Here is an 18,393-nt window from a genome sequence, read left to right as displayed (position 1 = left end):
TAATTTAGTTGAACTCATCTTGGGCAGACTACTAACCAAATTCCATCCCATTTTCCTTGGATGCTAATTCATTGCAATTCCCTGGCCTATTTTTGGCACTGCTGGCAACAAAGAGGTGGACATTAATGTGCTGTCGGTGTGACGTTGATATATTATGAGTAGGATGAACTTTGACCTCACTTCTTTCCAAAAATTCAGCCAAGGAGCCTAAATGTTCAAACCTCTAAAGTGGTATGGGGGTCTGGGTAGCCTTTCTAGAAAGTGGGCATGTGTGTGACAGCTGGGCACAGATGTTAATTTAAGGATGTCTCCTTGTGTCTGTTTTTGAGAATGTGTTTATGGGTGTGAGAACTAGTGTGAGCATGCAAATAAGCTTGAGTAATGTAATTGTGAGTGACAACTCGGGGTGATATGAGTGCTATTGATTTCTAGTTTCATTCCATTGTGGTCTGAGGAAGTACATTGTATAATTTCAGTATTTTTGAATTTGTTGATACTTGTTTTGTTACCTGACATGGTCTATCTTGGAGGAGTCCTGTGCACTAGAGAAGAATGCATTCTACTATTGAGTGCTCTATATATGTCTTTTAGCTGTTTCCGCTTCTCTCTAGTTGCTGATTTCTAGCTTCATGCTATTGTGACCAAAGAAGATATATTTTAACATTTTTTAATTTATTGAGGCTTGTTTATGATCTGAAATTTGATCTGTCCTAGAGATTGATCCATGTTTACTAGAAAAGTGTTCTGCTGCTGTTGGGTGTAGTATTCTACATATGTCTATTGGGTCTAGTTGGTTTGTAAAATTAAAGTCTTCTGTTTCCTTATTGCTGTACTGTAGATGTTTCATTCATCATTGAAAGTGGTATATTGAAGTTTCTTACTATTAATATAGAACCATCTATTTTTCTCTTCAGATCTGTCAACATCTGCTTCGTATATTTGGGGCCTTTGTTGTGAGGTGTGTGTGTGTGTGTGTAATTGTTTTATCTTTTTTCTTGAACTGACTCCTTTATCAGTATATAGCTATTTTGTTTCCATTCTTTAACTTTCACCCAGCTTGTGTCTTTCAATTTAAGATGAGTTTCTTATAATAGCATATTGTTGGCTCAGTCTTTTTTATGCATTCAGCCAATTTCTGCTTTTTGACTGGGAAGTTCAATCCATCTATATGTTTTTTCTGATTAAAAAAATTGGGAGAGTCGCTGCTGGAGGGACCAGTCACACCGCTCTTCGCTGCTGCCACCCGCACCTCATCCCCGCTTCCCAAGCCAGACAACATGCAACAAGATAAGTAGATCTCTTCCCCCATTTTTATAATGGAGGATTCAGGGAAGAAGACTTTCAGCTCTGAGGAGGAAGAAGGTAACTATTGGAAAGATCTGGCTATGACCTACAAGCAGAGGGCAGAGAATACGCAAGAGGAGCTCTGAGAATTCCAAGAGGGAAGTCGAGAATATGAAGCTTTTTTTTTTTTTGAAAGACATGCCTTTCTGGAGAGTGAACTTGATGAGAAGGAGAATCACCTAATCACCTACAATCCGTTCAGCGACTGAAGGATGAGGCCAGAGATCTGTAGCAGGAATTGGCGGTGCAGCAGAAGCAGGAGAAACCCAGGACCCCATAGCCAGCTTAGTGGAAGCTGAAAGACTACCATCCAGGCTACTGGCTCCCTGCCATCCACTCTCATAGGTCACCAAGGACCCAACTCAAGTTTAAACACACCAGTGACATTTGTACATGGTCTGGATGATTCCTCCAGTGTGACCTCTCTCACACCTGCATCCCGAATATCTGCTCTCAACATCGTGGGAGATCTGCTGCGCAAGACAGGGGCATTGGAGTCCAAACTTGCATCCTGCCGGAACGCTGTGTATGATCAGTCCCCAAACCAAGCAAGTGTCCCAGCCTCAGGACGGGGGGAGCAAGAGCAGTGATGGCAGTGACAAGTGGCCAAGCAGCACCAGCGTGCCTTTGGGTGATAAAGGGTTGGGAAAGTGCCTGGAATTTGGGAAGCCGCCTTCAAATGTTTCCTCACCATCACTGCCATAAGCTCAGGGTTAGTCAAGATGTTCTTTAGGAAAACCATGGAAGCCGTTGCCCTGGGTGTTTGTTCAGGAGTTGTTCTTGTTACCTTTCTTCCTCTCTTTAAACTATTTTTGTAAGTTAATTTGAGAAAAATGACAGCAAGCAGTCCCCGTGGTTAGCTTTGTGTTCCAAGCAGATGACTTGAGGCCATCACCAACAGCCTCTGATATTTGTCCTTTGAAATGTCTGATGATCCCCAAGCCTCACTCTTGTCATGCATTTTCAAAGGGATAGAGACAGACTGGATCCTCTGAGAAGAGCTCTAAGGCATCTACTGTGAGACCAGATTTGAGTGAAATCAAGAGTCCTGGTTGGTCTTGAGAAGTATTTGTATCATCCAGAGACTCCTTAAACCTGGGAATCTGAGCCTGTCGCAGAGGCTCATGTCCACCCTTTAAAGCTCTCACCCCCAGCCCCACTCAGGTGGAGCTGTCATCCAGAACAAAATCTCCAGTGCTTTATGCAGAGTAAGAATGGGCATACTTAAGTCATGTCTAGAAGTAAACAGTAGAGAAGACCTGTGCCTTTTTCTTAAACCTTGGTAGTTTACCTCAGAGAATTTTTAATCTGCCTCTCCTTGAGGCATTTAGAGATTTAGAGGCGTGGTCAAGTTTCAGAGTGAATTTCATGTCGATCAGGGTCCCACAAAAATTTTTTCCTCTTTAGGTAAATCCTGACCATTAGTTTCCCTGACCTGGGAAAGGCAGAGTGAGTGTCATCAGGGCAGCGTGGCTTTGATAATGCAGCTCTTAAGCATAGGACTTCCCAGTTCACAGTGTAATGAACTAATTGGGGTGACCTTCAGTTAGGATCACAGCGTGAGGACAATCATTGGAAGCTTCCTTTTCAAAGAAAGAAATGAACACAGGATTTCCAACACTCATAGGTGTGTTGTATCATCATCATTGCTTGTTATGAACTGATACTTCCAGATGTGCGTAAAAAGGACACACTAATTTCAGGAGCTTGTGCACAGCTCACTTACCTTTTTGCTACCAAAGTTATTTTCCCAAAGAACAACAAAAATACACTTGTGTTAAAAATCTAGTTTTTTAAGTGCTACTGAAACTCAGTAGAAAAATTGCAGTGCCCCTAAGAAACATTCTTAACCTGTATCACTGAAAGATGTGCTTTTATTTTTATAAAAGAACAGTGAAATCAAGAGACATCAGTGGGAGAAAAAAAATTTTGATAATTAGGTATAAAAGATTCTTCCTTAACATATACCCTAGGTGGGCTTTTAAAAAATTTTTAAATGCAATTTTATTGAGATATATATTCACATACCATATAATCATCCAAATGCACAATCAGTCGTTCACAGTATCATCATTATAGCTGTGCATTCATTATCACAATCAAGGTTTGAACATTTTCATTACTCTAAAAAAACATAGAAGATGAAAGTAAAAATAAATATAAAAAAGAACACCTAAAACATCTCATATCCCCCTGCTCCCCCAATTGTTTATTTATTTATTTATTTTGTTCTTTCCTTTTTTTTCCTTACTTATTTGTCCAAACACTGGATAAAGGGAGTGTCAGTCACAAGGTATTCACAATCACATAGTCAAACCTTAAAAGCTCTACAGTTATTCAGTCATCTTCAAGGATCAAGGCTGTTGGCTTACAGTTCAACAGTTTCAGGTATTTCCCTCTAGCTACTCCAATACATGAAAAACTGAAAAGGAATATCTACATACTGCATAAGAATAACCTCCAGACTGACCTCTTGACTCTATTTGAAGTCTCTGAGCCACTGAAACTTTATTTTGTTTCATTTCTCTTCCCCCCATTGGTCAAGAAGGCTTTCTTAATCCCATGGTGCCAGAGAGATTTACACCCTTGGGAGTCATGTCCTCCATAGTGGGTAGAGCAGTGAGTTCACCTGCCGAGATGGCATATAGAGAGAGAGGCCACATCTGAACAACAAAAGAGGTTCTCTGGGGGTAAGTAACTTTTAGGCATAATTATAAGTAGGCTTAGCTTCTCCTTTGCAGGAATGGGTTTCATAAAGGCAGGCCCAAAGATCGAGGGCTTGGCCTATTAAATTAATAGTTCTCAATGCTTAGAAGAATATCAGGAATTCCCCAGGTGGGGAGGTTTAATATTTCCACATTTTTCCCCAGTCCTCTAAGGGAACCTTGCAAATACATTTTTATCTTCTGCCCAGATTATTCAGATTACTCTGGGATATATTGGAGGATCACACTAACCTTTACAAACTAACAAGATCTCACTCCCTATTTAAGGTTCCATGTAATTATGGTGTTCAAATAAGCTGACCATACAAGTTAAATTAGTGTGTTACAGAAAATAAATTTTGCACCAAATAAACATCTTTTCTTCTGGTCTCACACAGAAGTACCCCAGTCTACTTTGATTTGATTGTTTCTTACACTGTTTTAGCTGTCTCTAAGCTTCTGCATGCAGGGCAAGTTTTGCAGTGATGAACCGGAAATGAGTGTACTGTTCAGTCCTTTGTGCGGCCACTAGATAGATTTTCACAGATAAATGCGCGTCCATATGTGCATAGGGGTTACTCTGCTTTCTCCAGAAAGGGGCCAAGACCATGCTAAGAGCACAGGGCTGGCTCCACACCTACCCTGTTAGGTGTTGGGGGAGAGGCCAGCAAGGACTCTGTGAGGTTTTCCTACCGTTTTTACATTGTGTTTTCTTGCTCTTGCCCAGTTACTACAGTCATTTAACCATTTTCTGGAGTTCTGAGGAAGATGGCTCTGCCAGTTTTGCTAGTTGTTCAAGATTCTATTGTGGGATAAGTCCCTGGAATATCTCTTGCCACCCTCTTGCTTGACTGTAAGTTACTTCATTTCTTTTTATTGCCAAATAGTATTCCATTGTTTGCATATATCACATTTTATTTATCCATACATCAGTTGATGGACATTTAGGTTGTTTCCACTTTGGGGCCATTATGAATAATGCTGCAGTGTACATTTGAGTATAAGTTTTTTGTGTCGATATCTGCTTTTTATTTTTGAGTGCATGGTCTGGGAATCGAACCCGGGTCTCCCACATGGAAGGCGAGCATTCTACCACTAAACCACCTGTGCACCCAATATCTGCTTTTATTTACCTTAGGTACATAGCTAGGTTGGGGACAAATGTTACCTTTATACTAAACATTTTCAGAAACTGCCAGATGGTTTTTCACAGAAATTGCACCATTGTATATGTCTACTGTCAGTGTATGAGGGCTCCAATTTCTCCACCTCTTCATTGACACATTACTGTCCAACTTTTGATTACAGCCATTCTGTTGGGTGTGAAGTGGCATTTCATTGTGGTTTTGATTTGTACTTCCCTATTGAATAATGATGTTGAATATCTTCATGTGTTTATTGGCTAATTAAACATCTTCTTTGGAGAATTGTCTGTTCAGTACCTTGTCCATTTTTTATTGAATTATTTGTCTTTTTATTATTAGGTAAGAGTTTTTTATATATTGTACATACAAATCTATTATCAGATATGTGATTTGCGAAAATTTTCTTCCATTCTGTGAGTTAGACTTTCACTTTCTCCATGGTATTCTTTGAAGCACGAAAGTTTTTAATTTTGATGAAGTCTAGTTTATTTCTTCTTTCTGTGGCTTGTGATTTTTGTGTCATATCTAAAAAACCATTGCCTAATCCAGGGCAACAAGGATTTACTCCTACATTTCTTCCTAGAGTTTCTAGTGCAATCACTTACATTTAGGTCTTTGATCAACTTTGAGTTCATTTTTATATTACTATAATTTTTAACCTTTTTAAAAAATTATTTGAGACTTACAGAAGTGTTGCAAAGATTGTGCAGAGTTCCTGTATACCCTTTACCCTGTTTAACATCGTGTATAACTAAAGTATAATTTGCAAAACTATGAAATTACCATTAATATAACTAAACTACAGATGTTATTTAGGTATCTTTTTCCCTTCCAGGGTCCAATCCAGGAAACCACATTGCTTTTATCTCTCATATAATTTTAGTGTACTTTAACCTGTGACAGATCTTCCCTCTGTCTTTTTTTTCTCTCTCATGACCTTGACATTTTTTTTGCAGTTTTTTTGATTTATTAATTAAAGAAGTAAGAAACAAAATAAAACAACATACATAATCAGTAATTCACAATATCATCACCTAGTTGCATATTCATCATTTCTTAGAACATTTGCATTAATTCAGAAAAAGAAACAAAAAGACAATAGAAAAAAAAATGAACACAGGAAAGAAAAAAAAAGATTATACCTATCATACCCCTTACCCCTTGTTTTCATTGATCACTAGCATTTCAAACTAAATTTATTTTAACATTTATTCCTCCTATTTATTTTTATTCCATATGTTCTACTCGTATGTTGACAAGGTAGATAAAAGGAGCATCAGACACAAGATTTTCACAATCACACAGTCACATTGTTACAGCTGTATCATTATTCAGTCATCCTCAAGAAACATGGCTACTGGAACACAGCTCTACATTTTCAGGCAGTTCCCTCCAGCCTCTCCATTACATTTTGAATAACAAGATGATATCTACTTGATGCATAAGAATAACCTCCAGGATAACCTCAACTCTGTTTGGAATCTCTCAGCCATTGACACTTTGTCTCATTTCTCTCTTCCCCCTTTTGGTCGAGAAGGTTTTCTCAATCCCTTGATGCTAAGTCTCAGCTCATTCTAGGGTTTTTCTCAATCACTTGATGCTGAGTCTCAGCTCATTCCAAGATCTCTGTCCCATGTTGCCAGGAAGGTCCACACCGCTGGGAGTCATGTCCCACGTAGAGAGAGGTAGGGTGGTGAGACTGCTCGTTATGTTGGCTGGAGAGAGGGGCCACATCTGAGCAACAAAAGAGACCCTCTTGGGGTGACTCTTAGGCCTAAATTTTAGGTAGACTTGACCTATCCTTTGTGGGGTTAAGTTTCATATGAACAAACCCCAAGACTGGGGGTTCTGCCTATAGCTTTGGTTGTCCACACTGTTTGTGAGAATATCAAGAATTCAACTTGGGGAAGTTGAATTTCTCCCTGTTCTCACCACTCCCCGAAGGGGGCTTTGCAGATACTTTTCCACTCACTGATCGAATCACTCTGGGATTCATCGGGGCAACACTCTGGACAAACCAACAAAATCTCACGTCTTACCTGAGATTCCAAGTACTTATGGCGTTCAATCAAGCTGTCTACATGAGTTATATTAAGAAATGCACTAGTCAAAATATAAATTTTGTAACAAACATTTTTTGCTTTAGTCTCACACATAAGGTGACATTTTAAAATATTAATTACCATCTATTTTCAGCACCCTGCAATAATGACATTCCTTTGTTCTTCCTCATGCAAAAACATTTTTAAAATTGTACCTTGTACATTTCACTATTATTGTACACCCTAGGCATTCCTAGATTATACCATCTCAGTCTTTAACATCTATCTTTCTTTCAGATTTCAGTATGTCCCTAGCCCTCCTCCCTCTATCATTCTCACATGCAGCTTCATTCCATGTTTCAACATAATTATATTACAGTTAGGTGGTATTGTGCTGTCCATTTCTGAGTTTTTGTATCCAGTCCTGTTGCACAGTCTGTATTCCTTCAGCTCCAGTTACCCAATATCTTACCCTATTTCTATCTCCTGATGGTCTCTGTTACCAACAAAATATTCCAAGTTTATTCACTAATGTCAGTTCATATCAGTGAGACCATACAGTATTTGTCCTTTTGTTTTTCGCTGATCTCACTCAGCATAATGTTCTCAAGGTCCATCCATGTTGTTACATACTTCATAAGTTTATTCTGTCTTAAAGCTGCCTAATATTCCATCGTATGTATATACCACAGTTTGTTTAGCCACTCATCTCTTGATGGACATTTTGGCTGTTTTCATCTCCTTGCAATTGTAAATAATGCTGCTATAAACATTGGTGTGCAAATGTCCGTTTGTGTCTTTGCCCTTATGTCCTCTGAGTAGATACTTAGCAATGGTATTGCTGGGTCATATAGCGATTCTATATTCAGCTTTTTGAGGAACTGCCAAACTGCCTTCCACAGTGGTTGCAGCATTTGACATTCCCACCAACAGTGAATAAGTGTGCCTCTTTCTCCACATCCTCTCCAGCACTTGTCATTTTCTGTTTTGTTGATAATGGCCATTCTGGTTGGCGTGAGATGATATCTCATTGTGGTTTTTTTTTTTTTTTTTTTTTTTTTTTTAGATTTTTTTTATTAATTAAAAAAAGAATTAACAAAACAATTAGAAATCATTCCAATCCACATGTACAATCAGTAATTCTTAATAACATCACACAGTTGCATATTCATCATTTCTTAGTACATTTGCATCGATTTAGAAAAAGAAATAAAAAGACAACAGAATAAGAATTAAAACAATAATAGGAAGAAAAAAAAACAAAAAAAACAAAAACAAAAAACCTATACCTCACATGCAGCTTCATTCAGTGTTTTAACATAATTGCATTACAATTGGGTAGTATTGTGCTGTCCATTTCTGAGTTTTTATATCAAGTCCCGTTGTACAGTCTGTATCCCTTCATCTCCAATTATCCCTTCTCTTTTTTTTTTTTTTAATTAACGGAAAAAAAGAAATTAACCCAACATTTAGAGATCATACCATTCTACACATGCAATCATTAATTCTTAACATCATCACATAGATGCATGATCATCAATTCTTAGTACATTTGCATTGGTTTAGAAGAACTAGCAACATAACCGAAAAAGATATAGAATGTTAATATAGAGAAAAAAATAAAAGTAATAATAGTAAAATCAAAACAAAACAAAACAAAAACCTATAGCTCAGATGCAGCTTCATTCAGTGTTTCAACATGATTACTTTACAATTAGGTATTATTGTGCTGTCCATTTTTGAGTTTTTGTATCTAGTCCTGTTGCACAGTCTGTATCCCTTCAGCTTCAATTACCCACTGTCTTACCCTGTTTCTAACTCCTGCTGAACTCTGTTACCAATGACACATTTCAAGTTTATTCTCGAATGTCCGTTCACATCAGTGGGACCATACAGTATTTGTCCTTTAGTTTTTGGCTGGATTCACTCAGCATAATATTCTCTAGGTCCATCCATGTTATTACATGGTTCATAAGTTTATCTTGTCTTAAAGCTGCATAATATTCCATCGTATGTATATACCACAGTTTGTTTAGCCACTCTTCTGTTGATGGAGATTTTGGCTGTTTCCATCTCTTTGCAATTGTAAATAATGCTGCTATAAACATTGGTGTGCAAATGTCCGTTTGTGTCTTTGCCCTTAAGTCCTTTGAGTAGATACCTAGCAATGGTATTGCTGGGTCGTATGGCAATTCTATATTCAGCTTTTTGAGGAACCGCCAAACTGCCTTCCACAGTGGTTGCACCCTTTGACATTCCCACCAACAGTGGATAAGTGTGCCTCTTTCTCCGCATCCTCTCCAGCACTTGTCATTTTCTGTTTTGTTGATAATGGCCATTCTGGTGGGTGTGAGATGATATCTCATTGTGGTTTTGATTTGCATTTCTCTAATGGCCAGGGACATTGAGCATCTCTTCGTGTGCCTTTTGGCCATTTGTATTTCCTCTTCTGAGAAGTGTCTGTTCAAGTCTTTTTCCCATTTTGTAATTGGATTGGCTGTCTTTTTGTTGTTGAGTTGAACAATCTTTTTATAAATTCTGGATACTAGACCTTTATCTGATATGTCGTTTCCAAATATTGTCTCCCATTGTGTAGGCTGTCTTTTTACTTTCTTGATGAAGTTCTTTGATGCACAAAAGTGTTTAATTTTGAGGAGCTTCCATTTATTTATTTCTTTCTTCAGTGCTCTTGCTTTAGATGTAAGGTCTATAAAACCAACTCCAATTATAAGATATTTCCCTACATTTTCCTCTAACTGTTTTATGGTCTTAGACCTAATGTTTAGATCTTTGATCCATTTTGAGTTAACTTTTGTATAGGGTGTGAGATACGGGTCCTCTTTCATTCTTTTGCATATGGATATCCAGTTCTCTAGGCACCATTTATTGAAGAGACTGTTCTGGACCTTGACATTTTTTAAGAATACTGGACAGGTATTTTGTAATATACCTTAATTTGATTTTGTTTGATGATTTCTTATGATTGGACCAAGATTGTATATTTGGGGGAAGTATACCATAGTGGTAAACAGTCCTTCTCATCACATTATATCAGGAGGTATATATGTAATACCAATATTTCTTATTGCTAGTAATGTTAACCTTGATCACTTGGTTAGAGTGGTGCCTGCCATGTTTCTCCACTGTAAAATTACAGTTTTCCGTTTTCATGCTCTACTCATTAGAACCTAGTCACTAAGTCCAACTCATACACATGGGGAAAAGAATGAAGTTCTACCTCCTAGAGGGAATAATATCAAAGACTTTGTGAATATATCATTTTGATCTTTAATGCCTTGACTTTCTCTCTTAAAATTTTTGACCATATGGAATTCATTTTGATATAATGAGCAAGGCAGGAATCCATTTTTGCCTTTTTTCAAATGGCTTTCTAGTCATCTCTGCCCCTTTTAATGTGTAACCACCTATTCTTTCTAATTTGAAATCATATCTACATCACATACCAAATCCCTATGTGCATTTTGTCTGTTTCTGAAATCTTTATTCTCTTCCTTTGATTATTCTATCCCTTTTCTCCTAACAGACTTTTAATTATTATAGCTTCACATATATGCTTTAAAATCTGTCAGGGCTAGTCCCAAGGATGGATTCTCAAGTCCTTTTTTTTTTTTTTTATAATGGGAAGTGTATTAGTTAAGGTTCTCTAGAGAAACAGAATCAACAGGGAACATCCGCAGATATAAAATTTATAAAAGTGTCTCACGTGACTGTGGGAACACAGAATCCAAAATCTGCAGGGCAGGCTGTGAAGCCGATGATTCTGATGGAGGGTCTGGACGAACTCCACAGTAAAGGCTCACCAGCCGAAGCAGGAAGAGAACCTGACTCTTCTGAATCCTCCTTTAAAGGCTTCCAATGATTAGATTGAGCATCACTCATTGCAGAAGACACTCCCCTTTGGCTGATTACAAATGGAATCAGCTGTGGATACAGCTGCCGTGCTCATGATGTAATTCTATGAAATGTCCTCATTGCAACAGACAGGCCAGCACTTGCCCATCCAGATGAACAGGTACCACCACTTGGCCAAGTTGACACATGAACCTGACCATGACAGGGAGTATTATAAGAGAAGGAGTAGCAGAAAAGGAAATCTAAAATAGAAGATACAAAAGGAAGAGAAGCCACCAGTGGTATAAGATTCTTGTGCCTTGTGTTTGAAACTGTTGTGTACCCCAGAAAAAACATGTTCTTTACTCCTGTTTCAATATTGCTGGGTAGAATCTTTTTGATTAAGTTGTTTCCAGGAGAAGTGGAAACAAACCCAGTTGTGTGTGGAAACTGTTGATTAGGTGATTTCTGTGGAGATGTGTCTCCACCCATTCAAGTAGTGTCACTGGAGTCCTTTAAGAGGGAACCATTTTGGAAAAAGCTTCAGAGCCCACATAGCCAGCGACCTTCGGAGATACAGAAAGATAATGCCCCCGGGAAGTCATTTGAAGAAACTGGGAGAGAAACCCAGAAAATGTCACCATGGGCCTTCCCAACAAGAGAGAAACCCCAAATGTCATCAGCCCTTTCTTGAGTCAAGGTATCTTTCCCTGGTTGCCTTAGTTTGTACGTTTTTCTTGCCTTAGAACTGTAAACTGGAATGTAATAAATTCCCTTTTTAAAAATCATCCCATTGGGCAGGCCACGGTGGCTCAGTGGCAGAGTTCTCGCCTGCCATGCCAGAGACCTGGGTTCAATTCGTGGTGCCTGCCCATGCAGAAAAAAAAAACATCCCATTTCTGGTACATTGCATTACAGCAGCTTTAGCAAACTAGTTCAGTCCTTAAGAAGATGGGAGAGATAAATCTCAGGTACCCAGTTGGAAGGATTAATCTTAGGAAAGGGAAAAGACATCTCTTCTATAGTAACCTGAGAGAAAGAACATAGGATGGGCACAAATGCAGATTACAGTGTAAGTTGTTAAATAATGGAGAGAGTTGTCATCCAATTGCTTGTCTCTTTCCATGAAGTTTGATGTCAAGGTATCTGCCCCAGGTGTTTCAGTTTGCTAATGTTACCAAAATGCAATATATCAGAAATGGATTGACTTTTACAAAGAGGGTTTATTAAGTTACAAGTTTATAGTTCTAAGGCCATGAATATATCCAAATTAAGGCATCAGCAAGAGGACAGCTTCACTCAAGACAGGCTGATCATGTCTGGGGTTTCACTGTCGCATGGGGAGACACATGGTGATGTCTGCTGCCATCTCCTGGCTTCTGGGTTCCAACGGCTCACTCAGGTGCTGTGGATCCTGATAGAAACCCCAGTTTCTCCTGGGATGTTTTCTGTCTGCACCTCCAGATGACTATGTCTGCTCTGAGTTCTCACTTATGAAGGGATCCGGGAAAGCATGAAGACCCACCTTTAATGGGCAGGGTCACATCACCGTGGAAACGACCTAATCAGAAGGTCCCACCCAACAATAGGTCTATCCCCGCAAGATTGGATTAAGAGAGCATGGCTTTTCTGGGGTACATAATAGTTTCAAATCAGCACACCAGGTAAGAAAGGGAGGAAATGGAATTGAAGGTTTGAAGGCAGTAGAGAAAGTTTAACAAACATTGTTGCTGTTAAATCTTTGCATACTTCTCTGTTTATTTCCATAAAATTCTATTTTTTGATCAAAAAAAACATTTTCAAGTTTTTGGAACATATTTTCATATGGAAGGATGTGTCAGAGGCCCTCCAAAACCACCCTCAAGCTCAGTGATCTTCTGGAAGGACTCACAGAACTCACAAAAGCTGTTACACTCACAGTTCCAGTTTATTACAGCAAAAGGATACAGATTCAAATCAGCAAAGGTAAAAGTACATAAGGCAGAGACCAGAAGAGACCACGCTCAAAATTCCAGGTGTCCTTTCCCATTAGAGTCATATAGACAGCACTTAATCCTTCCAGACAATAAGTGTGACGACATATGTGGAGTATTGCCAACCAAGAAAGCTTACCTAAGCCTTGGCATCCAGGGTTTTTATAGGGGATCAGTCATATAAGCATGAAGCACTTGCATGACTGACCTTAGGTACTTGGTCTCCAGTCCCTCCAGATGTCAGAGCAGAGGGTCCCACTGTAAATCACATTGTTAGCACAAACTATCTAGCTTGGCCCAAGATTCCAGATACAAACATACTTTTATCATGCGATATTTCCAGGGCTTAACTAAGGTTATATTCCAGGAGCTGGCGAAGTGCCAGTCTTTTCCTTAAATATTCAGTTGGAACATCCCAGACCTACTGAGCTAATCCTTAACTGCAGTGAGGGTCAATAAACTTTTAAAAAGGCTGACCCTAAAATCCAGTTTGCCCTTACAACTTTTATTCCAAAACAACCATTAATATTGCCCCTGTTTCCTAAGTGTCCAGTTTGGGATGATAAATTATGTGATGATCCTTAAGTCTGACATGAACTGATCTGAATAAATTAGATTATTAGAGACTTTAAAAATATTTAAGATTTAAAAACATTATGAGAAAAAACTAACTGAATTGTTCATCCGAGAAAATAGTGCAATCAATTTCAGTTTATAGCACAACTACAGTGTAGGTCTAACTTAATTCACCGAATGTCTACTGTTCTGATATTGTCAGTGATAACTGAACAAATATAAACCACCACCTAGAATCATAGAATTTCGCATCAAGAAGGTATCTTAAAAAATGATTTACAGTCCCTTTTTTCTCCAATGAGGAATGTAAAATCTAGAGAGAAAAGTGATTTGCTTAAGTTCTTCATGCTAGTTAATGAAAAACTATCCAGATATAAAATCTGACTCCCAATTCTAGTTTTTAGTTTTATTTTTTCTGTAAAAAAAATTTTTTTTCAGTCTGCTATTAAAGAAAACTAACTGAAAAAATAATGTTTTTAATTTATTTGTGCAGCTTATCAGTGCTTTTGTGCCTTAAAAATTAAGAAAAACTATCTACCTCTGTGTGCCAAAAGATGGTCTTCAACTTCTGTTGTACCTCAAATTACTACCCACTATACTATTTATCCCCGGGAAAAGGATAAGCGATGGGAAGGTAAGTAATAATCTGTATAAAATTGTTGAGACTTTTCTAGATACTTTGTATCATTTTGTAGAGGAGACTATTATATTTTTAATGATAGCTTAAAAGCATCTTTTATCAAATCTATTACATATTAATAGATTTAATATGTAATCTTTTACTTCACGCCTTTATCAAATCTATTACATATTAATATTTAGATAAGCAAGTATTTGCTAAATGTATAATAATAAATCCAAATCCAGAAGCTTTACAGAAGCTAAAATAAGATATGTAGTGGAACAGAACCTAAGAAAACATCAAAGTAATATAGTCATATACTTAGTATATTTATTGAGCTAAGTAGTGTGGGAATTTCTATAAATAATGCTCTAGCAAAATGTGGATTGAAAATTCAGCCTGTGGTTTTATCACATTAATCCAAAAATCTTGATATATTTTTTATCCTCCCAGGAGTGAACATGGAGAGGTTTGCAGAGGAAGCAGATATAGTAATAGTTGGTGCAGGCCCCGCAGGGCTCTCTGCAGCTATTCATCTGAAGCAGTTGGCTTCTAAACATGAAAAGGACATCCGTGTGTGTCTAGTGGAGAAAGCAGCTCAGATAGGAGCTCACACCCTCTCTGGTGCTTGCCTTGATCCTCGTGCTTTTGAAGAACTGTTTCCAGACTGGAAGGAGAAGGGGGTATGAAAAATTGTTTTCATACAAAGTCTAATCTTTATTATATCTCTATTTAAAAATTATTGGAGTATAGAAAACTCTTTTTATGCAATTTACAGGAAGATGATTTTATATATATATATATTAACTTACGGGTAAAAAAAATTGAATCATATTAGAAATATTAACTCATTTTAATATATCTTTTGTGTGTTATGTTTGTGTACTAGATTTATGAGTAGGAATTTTCTTGAGAAGACCTTTGAATATTTGTACCAAATGAAATGTAGCATTTTTTACTTTGAGGGTAGTTTTTAACTTGCGCCATAGTTGCTTTTTTTTGGTACCTAAAAAAGTCATATATAGTGTGGGCCACCATGGCTCACTGGCGGCTTTCTCACCTGCCATGCTGGAGACCCAGGTTCGATTTCCGGTGCCTGCCCATGCCAAAAAAAAAAAAAAAAAAAAAAATTCATATATAAAATTTGGGGAGACAGTGCAATGACAAAAGTCAAAAAGGACCATCTCATTTTCTAAGGAAAAAAATTAATATAGCCTCTCATAATCTAGCAGAAAAATTACTGGCCTGATGTAGTACTACTTTTATTGCTGATTTGTATGACCTTAGTTAAAGTCTTCCCCTCCATATATATATATTAGGGTTTTTTCCTATAAAATGGAGTATGCTATACTTGTCCTACCTTCAAGGTTAATTCATTGTTTGTGAATGTACTTTGTAAAGGGCAAAAATTAAATATCTTTATCTTACAATATGGCAAATTGAATTCCAAAAGGTTCATTTATCTCTTTCTAAAATACCACGTTTTTTGAACTAGACACACTTCACTTTATATTTCTTTTTTCAGAATATTAGAAATGGCTATCATTGAATTATTGATATAATATCAATTATAACATAGGAAAATTTTTTGTATAAAACCCTTTACTGCTTTGTTTTTTTTATATATTTTAATAGAGCAGTTTACTGTTTTTGAAAATAGCCACAGCTTAATTCCTATGAGATGAATAAAACAAAACAAGGAAAGGAAATTCCTTTTCATTGCTTTTTTGAAGTTCATAGCATGTGTTTGTGTTTGTAGAAATAATTAGAAATAAAATCTTCTGTCAGTCTGGAAAACCCTTTCTACAAACGCAGGGAAAAAAAGAACACTTTTATTTTTGAGTAAGCATTAAAGCAGACTGCAATCTGCTGCCAGAGTCCATCACTGGCAATAGAACCATTGCATATACATGCTATTTATCTCTACCCAAAAGAAAACTAAAACTTCTCATATTTTCTACAAGCAGGAAGTTACAGCTTGGAGCCAAACCTAAGTTTAAAGTCCCACAGAGACTGGGTGCTATCCCCCTTGATGTTCACATTTCAAAGAGATGGCTCAAAAGTCCCCAAGAAAGACATTTCTGGAATGGAAAACTGGCAAAAGTCTTCTTTAGCTTCTTTTGTTTCTAGGCTCCACTTAACACTCCTGTAACAGAAGACAGATTTGGAATTTTAACAGAGAAATACAGAATCCCAGTGCCAGTTCTTCCAGGTAAGTTATTATAAATGGTCATGAAATTGTAGAACTCGGCATAGCTAGAAGGAGCTACATTTCATCTGGTCAAATCCCCTCCTTTTACAGATGAGAAAACTGAGGCCCAGAAATTTGAAGGACTCGCTCAAAGTTACATAGCTAGCTGGTGAGAAAGCAGGACTAGAATCCAGTTCTTATCTATTCCAGTACAGAAGAATTGAGATATAGCCTTGTAAGCCAACCAGGTTTCTTTAATTTAGTGCTGTAATATTATTTTTAATTTAGTAATTAGAACTCTAGGCCAAAATTGGAGAAAATAAGTTGAATTCATGACCATAAGATAACATGTACATTTGTGCAGAAGTGCACATTATTTATAATCTTTTAAATAAATATTTATATTTTTGATATGTTTATCATTAAAATGGCAGATTTATGAACTTTGCATATTTTTGTAGGTCTTCCAATGAATAATCATGGCAATTACATTGTACGCTTGGGACATTTAGTGAGTTGGATGGGAGAACAAGCTGAAGCCCTTGGTGTTGAAGTCTACCCTGGTTATGCTGCTGCTGAGGTTTGTATGGTGTTTGTTTTTAACATTTATAGGGAAAACTTTTTTTAAATAACTTGAGAATTTTATAGCAGTTAAATAAATATTTTAGAAAAGCCATAGGATTATAGAATTGCAAGATCAAAAGAAACTTTTAAAAGATCTAATCCGGAGAGCTCTTGAATTCCTTATATTGTGCCTCCATCAAGTGATTGTCCAATTTATGATTGAACACCAGAAGGGATGAAAAATTCTCTGGTGTTTGGACTACTGATAATCTCTTTCTTATATTGAATAGAAATTATGTCCTGTTTTATACTATACAGAACAAATGTAAACCCTCTTGCAGGGACAATATTCCAATTAAACTTTTGCCCTGCTCTCTCTTTTCTCCCTGCATTCACTCTGTTTTCTTCTTTCCCGGTTCTTTTCAGCTATGCATCACATGGTTTGATTTCTTTCAATATCTTCATTGCCCTCCCCTACCCTAAATACATTCCATTTTTATCTTCTTTATATAGTGATATCCAGACAAAATAAACAGCTCCAAACCTAGTGCCAAAAAGAGTTGAGGAGAGCAAGACTATTACTTTCTTCCTTCTAGAATCTGTTCTTCCATAAATTCCCTCAAAGTTATAGTTTTGGCAACCACATCATGCTGTTGATTCACATTATTATTGAGGAAATAATTAAAGGAATCTCTTGCAAACCTAAAACAATCCTCTCCACAAAATTGTAGAAACAATGAAATACTTTTATTATTGAGTAAGTGTTAAGAGATTTCAGTGTGCTGCACAGGCACAGTGTGAAGAGATTGCAAAGACAGAAAAAATCTTACTCTGTACAACCCATTACATCTATATTATCTTTATCCAAAGGACAAATAAAACTTTTCAGATCTTTTCTGCAAGCAGGAAATTACAACTTGGAGCCGACCACTTAAGCTAAACTCCCACAGAGACGGGGGCTAAATGCCATCCTCCATGATGTTCACATTTGAAAAGATGGCTCTAAGGCACCCAAGAAAGACATTTCTGCGGTGCAGAACAGACAAGAGGGTTTTTGAGATTTTCATACATCTCAAAAAGACAGAGAAGAGATTTACAAGTTTTCTAAAGGAAATACTGAAAGGAAAGGGATTTGGAAAGTTCTCTTTCTCTCTTGGTACCAGGGAAAATTTAAATTTTTTAAAATTTGTATTTACCTTTATAGTATTCCCCTATAAGTCAAATAAAACACATAGGGTCCTATATTTTACTTGCTGCTACTAAAAATTCCTGTTTTTTCATAGCCCTTATATGTAAGTATTTGGGTTTTTTTGAGACTGAAGTATGAAATTTTACTTTTCTCCCTCCTGGTAAGACGTTCTTGACTGGGATCAATCTCA

General features: G+C 37.2%; 1 protein-coding gene and 1 pseudogene across 2 annotated transcripts in view; both read left to right on the top strand.

Annotated features, from left to right (window-relative positions):
• Window positions 1-18,393, top strand: part of ETFDH (electron transfer flavoprotein dehydrogenase) — a 46,468-nt gene that overhangs the window by 1,300 nt on the left and 26,775 nt on the right. The window contains exons 2-6 of one of the 2 annotated variants that reach the window (XM_077139672.1): window positions 4,777-4,902; window positions 14,131-14,271; window positions 14,713-14,942; window positions 16,390-16,471; window positions 16,912-17,030. In XM_077139672.1, the coding sequence (XP_076995787.1) occupies window positions 14,721-14,942; window positions 16,390-16,471; window positions 16,912-17,030 (423 nt within the window). In that variant the 5' untranslated portion in view covers window positions 4,777-4,902; window positions 14,131-14,271; window positions 14,713-14,720. The remainder of the gene's footprint in view (window positions 1-4,776; window positions 4,903-14,130; window positions 14,272-14,712; window positions 14,943-16,389; window positions 16,472-16,911; window positions 17,031-18,393) is intronic. The other variant, XM_077139671.1, reaches the window with a different exon arrangement.
• Window positions 1,317-4,028, top strand: LOC143665918 (nuclear distribution protein nudE homolog 1 pseudogene; annotated as a pseudogene).

Source organism: Tamandua tetradactyla, chromosome 22 (assembly GCF_023851605.1).
Source record: "Tamandua tetradactyla isolate mTamTet1 chromosome 22, mTamTet1.pri, whole genome shotgun sequence".
Taxonomy (NCBI): Eukaryota; Metazoa; Chordata; class Mammalia; order Pilosa; family Myrmecophagidae; genus Tamandua; species Tamandua tetradactyla.
This window is presented reverse-complemented; position numbering and strand designations above follow the sequence as displayed.